The 13,605-nt window shown below is 35.0% G+C and overlaps 1 protein-coding gene across 1 annotated transcript in view; it reads left to right on the top strand.

The window, feature by feature from the left end:
• The window catches only part of LOC117792564, a 34,965-nt gene that overhangs the window by 12,778 nt on the left and 8,582 nt on the right, over positions 1-13,605 (top strand). The window contains 12 exon segments of the mRNA XM_034632756.1: positions 113-236; positions 300-682; positions 2,857-3,355; positions 3,417-3,528; positions 4,132-4,277; positions 4,353-4,553; positions 5,044-5,228; positions 5,996-6,674; positions 7,443-7,702; positions 9,499-9,579; positions 11,206-11,778; positions 13,227-13,550. Of these exon segments, the coding sequence (XP_034488647.1) occupies positions 113-236; positions 300-682; positions 2,857-3,355; positions 3,417-3,528; positions 4,132-4,277; positions 4,353-4,553; positions 5,044-5,228; positions 5,996-6,674; positions 7,443-7,702; positions 9,499-9,579; positions 11,206-11,778; positions 13,227-13,550 (3,567 nt within the window).

Raw genomic sequence — 13,605 nt, forward strand, 5'->3', positions numbered from 1 at the left:
ATTTATTATTTTATTTAAAGGTAACTTTAGTATACTGTAACAATATAGCAAATTATATTAAAATGTAATAATTATAATTGTTAAATTAAATTTAATTTTAATTCCTTTGCAGGATAATCGCGTTCTGGCCGAGCTGGAGCAACCGCGCACTTCGGCCAGCGCCAGCATGTCAGCTTTGCCGCCCAGTTCCATGATGAACACGGGAAATAGCGAATTTAGAACCATATCAAAGAGTGGTAGGACTGAAAATAATAAAAATTAGATCTCACTTAATTACTATTATATATTGATTGTAACAGAACTCGAGGAAGAACTGAATCGTTATAAAAGAGCCGTTTTGGGCAGCGCATCGGGTGGCGGTATTTCGGCCATGTCCTCGGGCTATTCGAGCCTGCCCCAATCGTTAGCCTCCACGCTGGCCAATGGAGGGGCGGGCACAAGCTTGAGCGGCACAAGCGTGGGCTCACACGTTGCTGGTGCCGGTGGCGGTGGCAGCGGCGGCGGCGGTGGCGGACATTCATCCATATCGGGTCTGGTGCCCAACTCAATCAGCGGCATATCGTCGAGTCTGAGCAGTCATGCCATACAATCTCTACAATCGGCTGCCTATGGAGCTGGGCAGACGTCGGTGGAGAAGCTATTGAGTGGAACTAGTGGAATAACTGGCATTCCACCATTGCCGGTAAATATTCATACGATGAAGGCTATGCCAACGGCATTAAGTCAGGTAAACCAACTATTTTCATATTGAAACTAACTAACAAGCAAACAACAATAACAATAACAACAATAATATTAAATATACTTATATATATAAATGCAATTAAAACTAGTTAACAAATCAATCGCTTTGACGCCTGGCATTTGAAACGGCTTTGGCTCCCCTCGGTGATCGATCATCTCTGCTTCAAGTAGCCCTCGTCTTCCGTTCCGTTCCGTTCAGTTCTATTCCGTTTTGTTAATTTGTGTACTCAATTAATCGTATCAAGCAATCAATCAATCAATCAATCAGACGCTGCGATTGTCAACTTCACCATGTAAATCACGTACAACTATTGTGCTTTGTTGTAGTTTCATTATTGAAAATAATTACAAATTCACACACACACACTCACACACATACACTTATATATACATACATCACAAGCATTGATATGATGTGTAAATATGTAGTTTTCATTTATTTCCTTGTGTATATTTCACTTATGATTTACTTATAAAAAGATACACACGTAATTGTTGTTTAAAAATGTATAGCATACTTTTATGGACATCGTGATCTGATCGCCATTTTTATTCGTCTCTCTCACACTCACCAACAAAATCTTAATGAAAATCGTAGCATACTTTTTAGATGATCATTTAAAGAAATTTTCTAAACACTTTAACTGCTTGCTGTCATGTTTTGTATAAGTACAGTCGAACTTCTCTGTAGGGAAATCTATAATTATGTATTTTTATGTTTCTGTAAATTTCTTAGGGCACAACATTTTCCACAAAATAAATGAGATGAATGAGCATTTTTAACTAAATGTCATGAATATTATCAAAAAAACTCAGAACTACTTTTATTCACAAATTTTAATAATATTGATCGAAAAGAAAAACAATTTGTGCTATACTCAAAAATAAATGTATCAATTTTCTTTAAAGTGAGCTTTTATTTTTTTCTCAAAAGTCATTTTTTCAAAAAAGTTTGTTTTAATTTATAATAAGTTTCCTTTATTGGTTTCTTGTATGTGTAGATAGGTTCGACTGTTCTATTATTGGTATTTTGTTGTTAATATATCATTAGTAAATTGAGTTAATTTAGCTAGATTCAAATCTGTGTACTATAAATTACAAGTTAATTGAAAATACCTGAGCTTAAATTGCTTTAGATGCCTTTGCAAATTTAAACACACAATATAAATATAAATATAACATACATGCATACACACATACATACATACATTTGTCATATTGTAAACATAAATCAAATAACTATAGAAGAAAATATTTGCTTTTCTACTGCTGTTTGCCAAGAATCGCAAGTTCATTTGTTTATAAAATACAATACATTTATTCGTAATAATGTTCGGCTTCTGTTCATCTTAATAAACATTCATTGAATTCGCAATGTCGCCAAATCACAAAACATGTTCAATAATAGTTTTCAAATGTGTTCTCATAGCTAATTATTATGAAAAATTATGGAATTATGCTGTTTTCTAGCTGGCTTTCATTTGATATATTGACCAATAAACGTGTACTCTCTGTGATCTCTTTCCCGTTTTATGTGCTCTCTCTTCTTCTCTCTTTCTCTTACTCTCTCAATCTCTTTATCTCTCTCTTTCTCTCCCAATTTTTGTACAATATATATAACTCGTTCTTCAATTCGTTGTTATACTTCTCTGTGCCGAAACTTGCGAAACTTGCGATACTTTTAAATGTCTATGTGTGTATCTGTGTCTTTTTCTATACCTTTGTGTGTCCAATTTCTGTATGTGTCTACTGACTGTATGTGTAACTAATAAATCTATACACCAACAATAACAATAACAATAATAATAACACATACAAACACTATACAATGTAATTTTGAAAAAAAAACCCAAAACATAAACTGTCGAAATGCACTTGAAAATTAAAAATGAAATTCTATTTTTTTTGTAATTGTGTGCGCCTAATTTCTGTATGTGTCTAATGATTGTATGTACCCACTGTACCTACACAAACAACAACAACAATTACAAACACAAACAATGACAACACTATGTAAATTTAAAAAAAAAATGCTGGAAATTGATTTGTAATTGAAATTGAAATTGAAATTGAAACGAGTAGCGCGGAACAATACAACTGTACAATTTGCAGAGCACAACCATGCCCCTCCTGTCACTGAACGCGCATAATATGCCGCCCGGCGGCTCCAGCAGCTACTCGGGATTGGGCAGCGGCATTGTCGGCTCCTCGTTAACTCATCCCACCATGAGCAGCATCAATATGCTCGACACGAGCGCCCTTTTGGGCCTGGGACCCGCTGGCGGTGGCATAACGGGTGCCACATCGCTTTATGGTTTGAGTGCCGGTGGTGCTGGTGGCTTGGGAAGTTCCTCCTATGGTCCACCCTTTATGGATGCCGCCTCGAGCGCCTCGTATCCATTCACATCGGCTGCGCTGCGTCAGGCCTCCAAGATGAAGATGCTCGATGAGATTGATATACCATTGGCACGGTATGGTAATCGCAGTTCCCCCTGCTCACCCATTCCCGTGCAGCACGGCAGCTGGGGCCTCGATGAATTCACCGACGGCCTCGGTGCCTCCATCATGCACAATCGCAGCGGCTTGGCGCTGGGTGCCCTTGACCTAGACAGTGAGTATCGCTTGCATTCTCTTGTCAGTCTTCAACTGAATATATTTTTTATTTTGACCAGCTCGCAACCACGCACTGAATGGCGCCAGTGAGCCACAGGTGGACATGTTGGACATTCCGGGCAAGGGACGCTGCTGTGTCTTCATCGCACGCTTTCCCTACGATCCGCCAGAGTAAGTGCAAAAGCCATTAATAAATTATAAGTTTGTAAATTAATATGGGTTGGCGAGCGAAGTGAGTAGGGGGTAAGGCCACCTAATAAAGTATGCAAAATTTTGATTCTTATTAGAAAATCTGAATCTCGGTTTTTTCCCTCATGATTCCGGTTTCAATGCTAAGGGTCCCCCCTTTGATATTTTGAAAATTGAAAATTTTAAATATCAAGTTTTCACTTGTAATCAACTCCTTATATTGTAATTAATATAAAACAACACTTTAAATTTAATTCTGGGAACTTTCATTTTCTTGTAAAAAATCATGTCTATTTGGACAAAAATTTTGACTTGTAAAGTTGCTTAGTTAAAGATTTGATCGATTTCAAACTGTCATAGCTTTGTCAAAACTTAATCAATTTTTAAACGGAATGTTATTTTGATCATGATTCGGCCTCTTAATTCATTCTGCATTTAAATATAATTTATTTAAAAAAAAAAAATATTTTCCCCTCAAGATATGGGTTTCGATTTCTAAGCATGGGGTCCCCCCTTTGAAATTTTGAAAATTGATAAGTCAAAATCTTAAGTTTTTAACTCAACTCTTTTAATTTTGCTTTACAGGGAGGCCGAGGGCGAGTTGTCGCTCTGCGCCGGCGACTATTTGCTGGTGTGGACCAGCGGAGAGCCGCAAGGAGGCTACCTGGATGCGGAGCTACTGGACGGACGACGGGGCCTGGTGCCCGCCTCGTTTGTGCAGCGACTTGTGGGTGAGTAGAAAATGATACAAAAATGCACAAAATAGAGTTAGATTGAAATGAGAATGTTGTTGAAATTATTAATAGGCGATGATTTGCTGGAGTTTCATCAGGCGGTGCTGTCGACGTTGCGGGACGCCGAGGATGGATCCATGCAGTGCGACACAACGTCGCTGCCTTCCTTGCCGCCGCACAACCCATTGCTCACACACACGCACGAGGATCTGGCACGTTTGAGTGAGACGCACACCGATCTGGAGCACGACCAGGACGACATAAGCGATAATGGTAACTACAAATGCATAGAATATAATTTTGAGACTCTTTAATTATTTTGGTTTTTGTGGACATTTCAATGTGGAACAAATGTGAGCATGAATCTATTTTGATTATGGTTTTGTTTTTTTGTAAATTGGAGACTCTTTAAAATAAATATAAAAACAATATATTTTAAATTTATTTATAAAAATATAATTTTTTTGAAAGTAATTTACTGCATACTAATTTAATAAAATAATTTTTCTTTAGTTTTTGTTGTCATTTTAAGTTTTAAATTTAAAATTGTATGTAGCTCAATGTAATTGTTGCACAAAAATATTATTGTTTAGTTTTATTTTCCTGATTTTAATAATTTTTAAAGTTTTTAGAATCCATTTTCTCATTTTATGAGCTTAAAAGTTTTTTGTGTACTGCTTTTAGTTGAGATAAAATGAATAAATAAATTATTCAAAAGAGAGCTTTAACTAATTTAGATATTCTTTGTATTCGACAGTTCCAGCTCCAAAGCACTTGACGCTGGAGAGGCAGCTGAACAAGAGCGTGCTCATTGGCTGGTCACCGCCGGAGCCTGTGGGCTATAATCTGATCGACAGCTATCATGTCTATGTCGATGGAGTGCTCAAGGTCACGGTGAAGGCCAACGAACGCACACGCGCTCTAATCGAGGGCGTCGACTCCACGCGGGTAAGCATAGCTCCTTTACCTTGAACTACATAAACAGCTGGCTTTTAGAAGAGCTAGACTCACAGATTTTAGCAGTCTTAAGGATTTGAACTATATAAATAGCTGGCTCTCAGAAGAGCTAGACTCACTAATTTTGACAGACTTAAGATAATGAACTCCTTGAGAAAGAAGTTGAATTTATAACTTATAGGCGATGCTTTTCAACGCTCAAATTATATAAAAACCATCTAGATTTTATATAAAAAGAGCTAGAGACTCTGAAATCAGCATACGTACTCTAATTTTCTTCACTAACAACAAAATTATTTTTTCTGAGATTTTTTGCCACACTGTACAATTTTTCTAGTCCTGCAAAACGCGGAAAAACTCAGCAATCTCTTAGTTTTTAGGTTAGTACATGTTTTTTTGGGGGACTAAACATTTGTTTTTGTTCTAATCATACTTTCTATTTAATCGCACCGAGGTCAAATAGATATAACAGAAGTTATGGCTGTTATAAGTTGTGGTCAGTAAAATAATTTCCTAAAGTATGCAGTAAATTTATATTCGTATGGAAATTTTAAAGAGAATTTATGTGAGTTAATTTATGTGACTCCGAATCAATCTTTAGGAGCTCCAGGAACTCTAATATTTTAATCGGTTGTTTTCAAAAGCAATATTTTTATAAAATCTGTAGAGATTTCTGAATATATATTGAAGTTGACTACTTGTCTTAATATTAAATGCATTGCTATAGTCTCGTCTACTTTCTCTCACTATCTTTTTAGCCGCATCGTATTAGCGTACGCAGCGTTACCCAAAACCGTCAGACGTCCAGGGACGCGGCCTGCACAATGATCATTGGACGAGATACCTCGCACTTGGGCCCCTCGGCGGTGCGCGCCTCGCACATAACGTGTTCCTCGGCGGTTATCTCGTGGCTGCCGGCCAATTCGAACCACCAGCACGTGGTGTGTGTGAACAATGTGGAGGTGCGCACCGTCAAGCCGGGCATGTATAGGCACACAATAACGGGCTTAGCGCCCAGCACCCAATACAGGGTGACCGTGCGTGCGAAGCATTTGCGCGCCGTTGGCCAACAGACGCCGGGCCAACAGATACCGGGCCGACCCGGTCAGGAGGAGGCACCCGGTGCCTATGCCGATTTTCGTACACTGACCAAGGGTCTGCCCGATCCGCCACAGGATATCCAACTTGAGGCTGGTCCTCAGGATGGCACCATTCTGGTGACATGGCAGCCGGTTAACAGACCCACGTCCACGGGGCCTGTAACCGGCTATGCTGTGTACGCCGATGGTAAAAAAGTGACGGACATCAATTCACCAACGGGCGACCACGCCCTCATCGACATTGGCAAACTGGGCGTATTCAATCCCCGAGCCGTCACCATTCGCACCAAATCACGCGATTCACAGTCGGCGGACAGTGCGCCCATTTTGATACCAAGTGAGTGCATTCATTTTCATTCATCTAAAAAAAATTTCAAAATTTTTTGAAATTAAGAATACCAAATTGTGGGAAATAATATAAAATTAGAAAACTTCAAATAGGGAAACAAAAATTTAAAAAAATTATAATAATGAAGAAATAAAAGAAGAAAAATTTTTTAAGTTTTATATATTTTTAAGAAATCAAATAAAAAATTACTCTGAAATCAAGAAAAATCTTAACTTGGAAAAACTAATTAGAAATAAATTTGGAAGGCCAAAACAAGCATTATTCAAAATCGAATATTAAAGCTATGAAACTTCTAAATAAGAAATCGATATTTAAAAAAATGTGATTAGAAAAAAATAAATTGGAAAGGCAAAATCGAGGTAAATCCGAAATTTAAATTTTGAACTTTTTATTCAGTTCTTAATTAAGTTTCAGAAAATCTCTTCAACTTGAAGCACTAATAAAATAGCATATTTTGAACCAAGCATAGTATTTAAAATCATTAAGAATCAACCCAAAAAAAAAATATATAAAATTGTATTACTATTTGAAAAGAAATTTGAACGGTGTTGTTTTTCTCAAAAACAATTTGCATATTGATTTGAAAAATGTGTTACTTTTTGAAAGTAATTTTTACAATATAAATTTATTAGATAATTCTTCATTAGTAACATGAATATTTTTTTTTAAATTTAAATTTTCTAGAGTTTAATTCCTTTTTTTTTTGAGTTTGTTATTTCTTTTAAAATATTCTCTAATATTTCTGTTGTTTTACAGACACAGTGCGTAATGCTGTCGCCCGTCGGGGACCAAATCAGATGGGCATGGGTCCACAGCTGCCACAGCAGGGTATCCATGGCATGCCCAATCAGCAGCAGCAAATGGGCATGCCTGGCCAGCCTGGTCAAATGGGGCAGCTGGGACAGCCCCACATGATGGGAGGTCAGCAGGATCACACGCAATACGATCCGAACCAAATGCAGCAGCAAGGATTACAGCCAGGCCAACAGCCGGTTCAGGGTCAGCCGGGTCATCAGGTTAGTGTAATGTCCTCATTCAGATCCAGATCGAAATCCACAAGGGTTCAGATCCAGATCCACTTGCAATTGGCATTCATTGTACATAAGTATATAAATCTTTGATCTAGTTATTTTCTGTCAACTCGTTTTCTTATCGTTTCAAATTGTAATTGGTTTTCAGTTTTCCAAATTTCAATTAAAAATGTATTAAAAATGTTCTTCGGTATGCCGAATATTAAATACTCTTGCAGATTATTCTTGTAAATCTACATATAATATATTTATTTTAGCTGTTATTCAGTTTCTTTTCTTGAAACAATTTAATTTTTTCTATAAAAAGAATATTATATTTAAAAATTCAATTTATATTCACATACCTATATATTCAAACACCATAAAGAAATATTTAATTGGTAAATTCTGTACGTAATTAAATTTTTTTTTTTACCTATTTTTATAAAAAAAAAATATCCAAATATTTATAGATATAAATTGGATTCATTTTTATTATTTCATAACGTTATTATTCATATCAGATAATGGAGTAATTTTGTTTTAAAAAAACCCGGTAAAATTCGTTTACTTTTGTTATTATATTTTAGAATTTATATTTTTTACGCTTATTGAGTCTGATACAGTTTAATCAGTAAATAAAAAATTCCATGACCAAATTATAATATTCTCTGCAAGAGTATAAAAACTTTTTTAAATTGTACATAAAGCTCTACAAATGTAGATACAAATCGTATCGTTCTACAAAAAATCAACTATTGAATATTGAATGCAAAATCAAAACAAAATCTTATGATTTGTATATATATAAATACTGCACCGTCACCGTCAAATGAATCAGTTATTGATGGAATGGGAAATCTTGAAGAAACCCTTCATATACTATCCATATACTCTTATGTTTTTATTGGTTTTGTTTATTTTCATAAATTTTTTTAGTTAAAACGTTCATCAATTTGGTTCATATATTAATTCATAATGGATATTTTTAAACGGAAAAGTATTCAATCAGCTACATATATACTCTATACTCTACTCTATACTCTCTCCAACTTTTATACTTAGTTTATACTTTATACTTTGCCACTTTACTCTACTCTCGTATTGAAAAACTCCTTTGAATTGCCTCTTTTACTACTATTCTATTACTGTTCCTAAGAGCCTCTTTTCTCAGAATTGTTTTGCAAAAATAGCCACATTATATACATACACCGACTATATCCAAATTTAGACAATCGCACAAAATTCACACACAAAAATTTGTTATAAACTATAAATTGAATATGAAATGAACTGTGAGAAAGTTGAACCTTCGATTATAATTATAAGAATTGAGACCTTTACCTTAAAAAAAAAATAAAAAATATGGAAAAAACAAAAAAAAAAAGGAATTTGTATGTATGTAAAGTTATGATTTATTTAATTAGTTAATGCTAGTGTTTGATTGAATTTGAATTTTGTTTAATGATTCATGATTTTGTTTGAGTACAAATCACAAAATAGCATGTTGAACAAATTGAAGCAACAAAATATGCAATAATTATTCCAATTTAATTGAGCTACTCAGAATAAACAAATTAGTATGTTAATGAATTAATTTATTAATTAAATACTCGTACAATTAAGTTAATATTGATGCGGCAGTTACAATTGTATTAAGGAAAACGCAATGCAACGAACAATTTAAAACAAAACAAGTTACATACTATTCATTTTCATTATATGAAACCAATACTGAAACCGATACCGATACTGATACCGATACCGATACCGATAACGATACCAATTCGAACTCGAAACAGCCCGACGGCGGCTCCGGCTTGTTAGGTGGCCTGCTCGGGGGCCTCTTCTCGAAACCCACACAGAGTCAAGTGAACCAGAATGTAAGTTATACCCACAACATCTACCCACATTCTCATACTCGTAATACTATTCAAAACACTCACACACACTCACATTAGTTCAATTGTTGTTATTCAAAATAAACTTAAGAGTTCAATGCATTTTTAGTAATACTTATCTTCGATCTACATATATATAAATAAATATATACATAATTAAATATTTAAAAACAAAGTAAAACTACGCTTTGATTTAAGCTTGAAACTATTTACAAATACTACAAATGCTAAGTGAAATTATTTAACATATCTAAAGCTAAAATTATATAATTAATTTTTTTTTTTTTGTTAATATTCCATTATAATTTTTAAGCAGTTTTTTTTTTTATTATTTTCCCAATAAGCATAGTTTAACTAAGCTAAACTCTGGCCTCTAGGACAGTTCAGATATTGCATGGTTAGTCGGGGGTTTATATAATTTATATAGCTTGTCTTTTGATTTAGCTTTTTGGTCAATTAGATTCCAGGGACTTTAAACTGGATTATGATTGTATATTATGTATGTCTCATTGCCAACTTAACGACCGATTAAGAATAAGAACTAAATTTTTGTATTCCCTATGAATATCTAAAATATGTTTAAGTATATTTACTATGTAAGTATTGATAATATGATAACAATGTGCATAATTTGTAGGTGTATATAAACGCAGTTCATATTAGCGACTTGTGTGTACAACATGATACAATATATACACAACCACACACACTTAAGTACATACATACAGTTAGTCGTGTAATTATTTTGATCAAATACAAAATTTATATATTTGTTTTGACTTTAACAAAATTGTACAATTTAAAAGTTCGCTTGTTATAACAAAAAAAGATTAAGAAATATTAATACAACTGTCTTTTATTTTAATAAAAAAGGATTTAAAAACTTTTACCGGAAAAAAATCTGGAAGATCTGAGAAACACTATATTTCGATCGGATATTTCTGAAAACCTTGGATAAACTTTTATTATTATTGTTTTTCGTAAAAACTAATTTTAACTCTTATTTTTTATTAAAATTAATAAAATATTAAAATACTATTAAAAAAAATTTTTTTTTTTAAATCTTAGAATATCTTCAGTTTTTAGTTTTCAAAATAAAAGTTGAATGTTCATACTAAAATATTTAATATACCAACAAATAATAAAAATACAATATTTTTTTTGGTAATTTTTAGTGTTTCTGCTTTTTTTTTAAATTTGTCAAAACAATTACTTGACTAACTGTAGTTACAATTACAGCAATATCTGCTTTCTTATTTCCTAAACAAAATACTTTGTGCTTAGCTTCGTACTTGCCTCTGACCTCGTACATTAATCGTATTCAGCCATAGACTTATGATTTAACAGTTGTCTGTACATTAGCTTGAACATACACACACACACACACATACACAGCTACACTGTACATATGTGATAGTAAGTTGACCATTTTAGTTGACGCTTAAGCAAAACAACAAAATAAAAAAACACATCTCTCTATAGACAATGTGAATGAAAAACAGAGTACAACTTAAGAAAAAGCAACGCTAACAAAATTTCAAATTCATTTAAATTAATTCAAATTCATGCGCGTGCTAATGGTCGATCGATAAACATATCGATAACTAGGGCTATCAGCCAGGCGCCACGCAGCGTGGCATGGTGCCAGGACGACCTCAGGGACCACAGCAACAACAGCAACAGCAACAACAACAACAACCTTATGGAACACAGGGTGCCATGGGAGGTCCTCGTTTTCGAGGTCCAGTGCCAGGACAGATGGGCATGCAGGGTCAAATGCCGGGTCAAATGCCAGGTCAAATGCCAGGACAGATGCCAGGACAGATGCCGGGTCAGATGCCGGGTCAAATGCCAGGACAAATGCCAGGTCAAATGCCTGGACAGGGTCAAATGATGGGTCAGGTGCCAGGTCAAATGGGTCCACGTGGTCCACTCAACCAGCAGCAACAACAACAACAACATATGCAGCAGGGTCAGTTGATGCCAGGTCAACAGCCAGGTCAACAACCGGGTCAACATCAACAACAACCGGGTCAACAACAACAACAACAACAAATGCCTGGAGCACAGAAGAAGCCACGTTATTTTGTGGCCATGTTCGATTACGATCCATCGACAATGAGTCCCAATCCCGATGGATGCGATGAGGAACTGCCATTCCAAGAGGGTGACACGATCAAGGTAAGCTCGCTCTAATCATTGATGTTACACAGAACCACCCGAACACTTTGCAGGCACAGCTACTACAGTTAACAGCTACAGTAAACCCACGGAATGACGAAACAAACACACTAAACAACAGCGATCGCAAATGGTAACAATCCCAATCAGCAAATCAGCAAATCAGCAATCAGCAAATCAGTTAATCAGCAAATCAGCAATTGATCAACGCTTGATCAGAATTCGATGCGCTTGACGCTAATTGAAACGATTCGAATCCAAATAAAATAATATCAAACCAAATAATTCGTTTACAGAGCTGCAAATAGTGATACAAATTTGTTCTTAATAAATTTAACTTATTTAACTAAATTTTCTTTATGAAAAAATACCTTTGAAACTAGTTATAACTTGAATTTCAAACAACCCTTTTTATAACAAATTACACTTCAACTTAAACAACACTAGTTTTCAACACTTTTAAAGGCAGATTCAATTTGTGATCAATTTCAACAGAATACTAAGAAAACGTCGCAAACAACAGTCAACTCATAACATATTTTAAATTAGTTTTTCGATTATTATCTGTTTTAAATTTTGTATTGAAAAATATTACAAAAGTGTCTGAGCAGTAACAGCTCAAAAGATCACTTTTGACAAGCTCACATAAAAAAAGAGTTTTAAAAGGACAAAAATCGAATATATAGAAAGTAATCAAAGCCTTGTTTAAAATTGAAAACTTCAGAAATTAGTAATTTAAAAATTTGTTTTTTTTTTAATATGTGTTGCTTGAGCAATGACAGCAGTAAACAGAACATTTTGTTCTATTTATTCCATGTGTCTGACAATAACTATTATTTGACGGGAAGCTATAAAGTGTTAGCTATATTTGCGACAATTGTTATTTAGGATTAGGATAATTTCGAAATAAATATATATATATTTGTTGGCAGTAAAGTTTCTACTCAGTATTTGGTGCTAGGAAAATAAATATTCAATAAAATTGAAACTTTATTGAAGCAGATTATTAGAGAAGATACAAATATAAATATTTTCAAGGGGAAAAAAATGTCCAATGAATAAGAGATATATTTCTTGAAGTTAAGGCTTACTTGATCAACAAAATGTAATCACTATTTTCAGCTCTGTTTGAAAATATCTGTGCATGTTTTTCCTTCGCCACACTTCAGTCTGCCCCAACCATTTATTAAGTTGAGATCGTAAACTACACATAAGTTAATCCCCATATCAATAACTACTTATGTATCTACAATAACTATACAGTATTTACCCTAAACTTAACTTATACATAACACAAGTAGAAGTTGTTCTGTCTTCTCTAATAGTTCCATAAATAATCGTTAAGTTAGCACTCAAATAATACACTACAAAATAGCATTATGAATAATACATTTCTACTCCGACTTTAACTAATACAACCCCTTTTTTTCCCCCACCTTCCGATGCAGGTGTATGGTGATAAGGATGCCGATGGCTTCTACTGGGGCGAGTTGCGAGGCAGGCGGGGCTACGTGCCCCACAACATGGTCAGCGAGGTGGAGGACACCACGGCCCAGCTGACAGGTGGACAGATGCAAATGTCCGGCAACATGCAGACTGGAGCCACCCCTGGTACGGCTCAAGTGATGCCCGGTCAGGTTGTTCCTCAGCAGAGCATGCGCAATGTGAGCCGGGATCGTTGGGGTGACATCTATGCGAATATGCCCGTGAAACGGATGATCGCCCTCTACGACTATGATCCTCAAGAGTTGAGTCCGAATGTGGATGCCGAGGTAAATTGATTGAATCGAATTGAGGCTGCAATCTTTCGGTTCCTATTTTAATGCA

The sequence above is a fragment of the Drosophila innubila genome (genome assembly GCF_004354385.1).
Source record: "Drosophila innubila isolate TH190305 chromosome 3R unlocalized genomic scaffold, UK_Dinn_1.0 2_E_3R, whole genome shotgun sequence".
In the NCBI taxonomy this organism is placed as follows: domain Eukaryota; kingdom Metazoa; phylum Arthropoda; class Insecta; order Diptera; family Drosophilidae; genus Drosophila; species Drosophila innubila.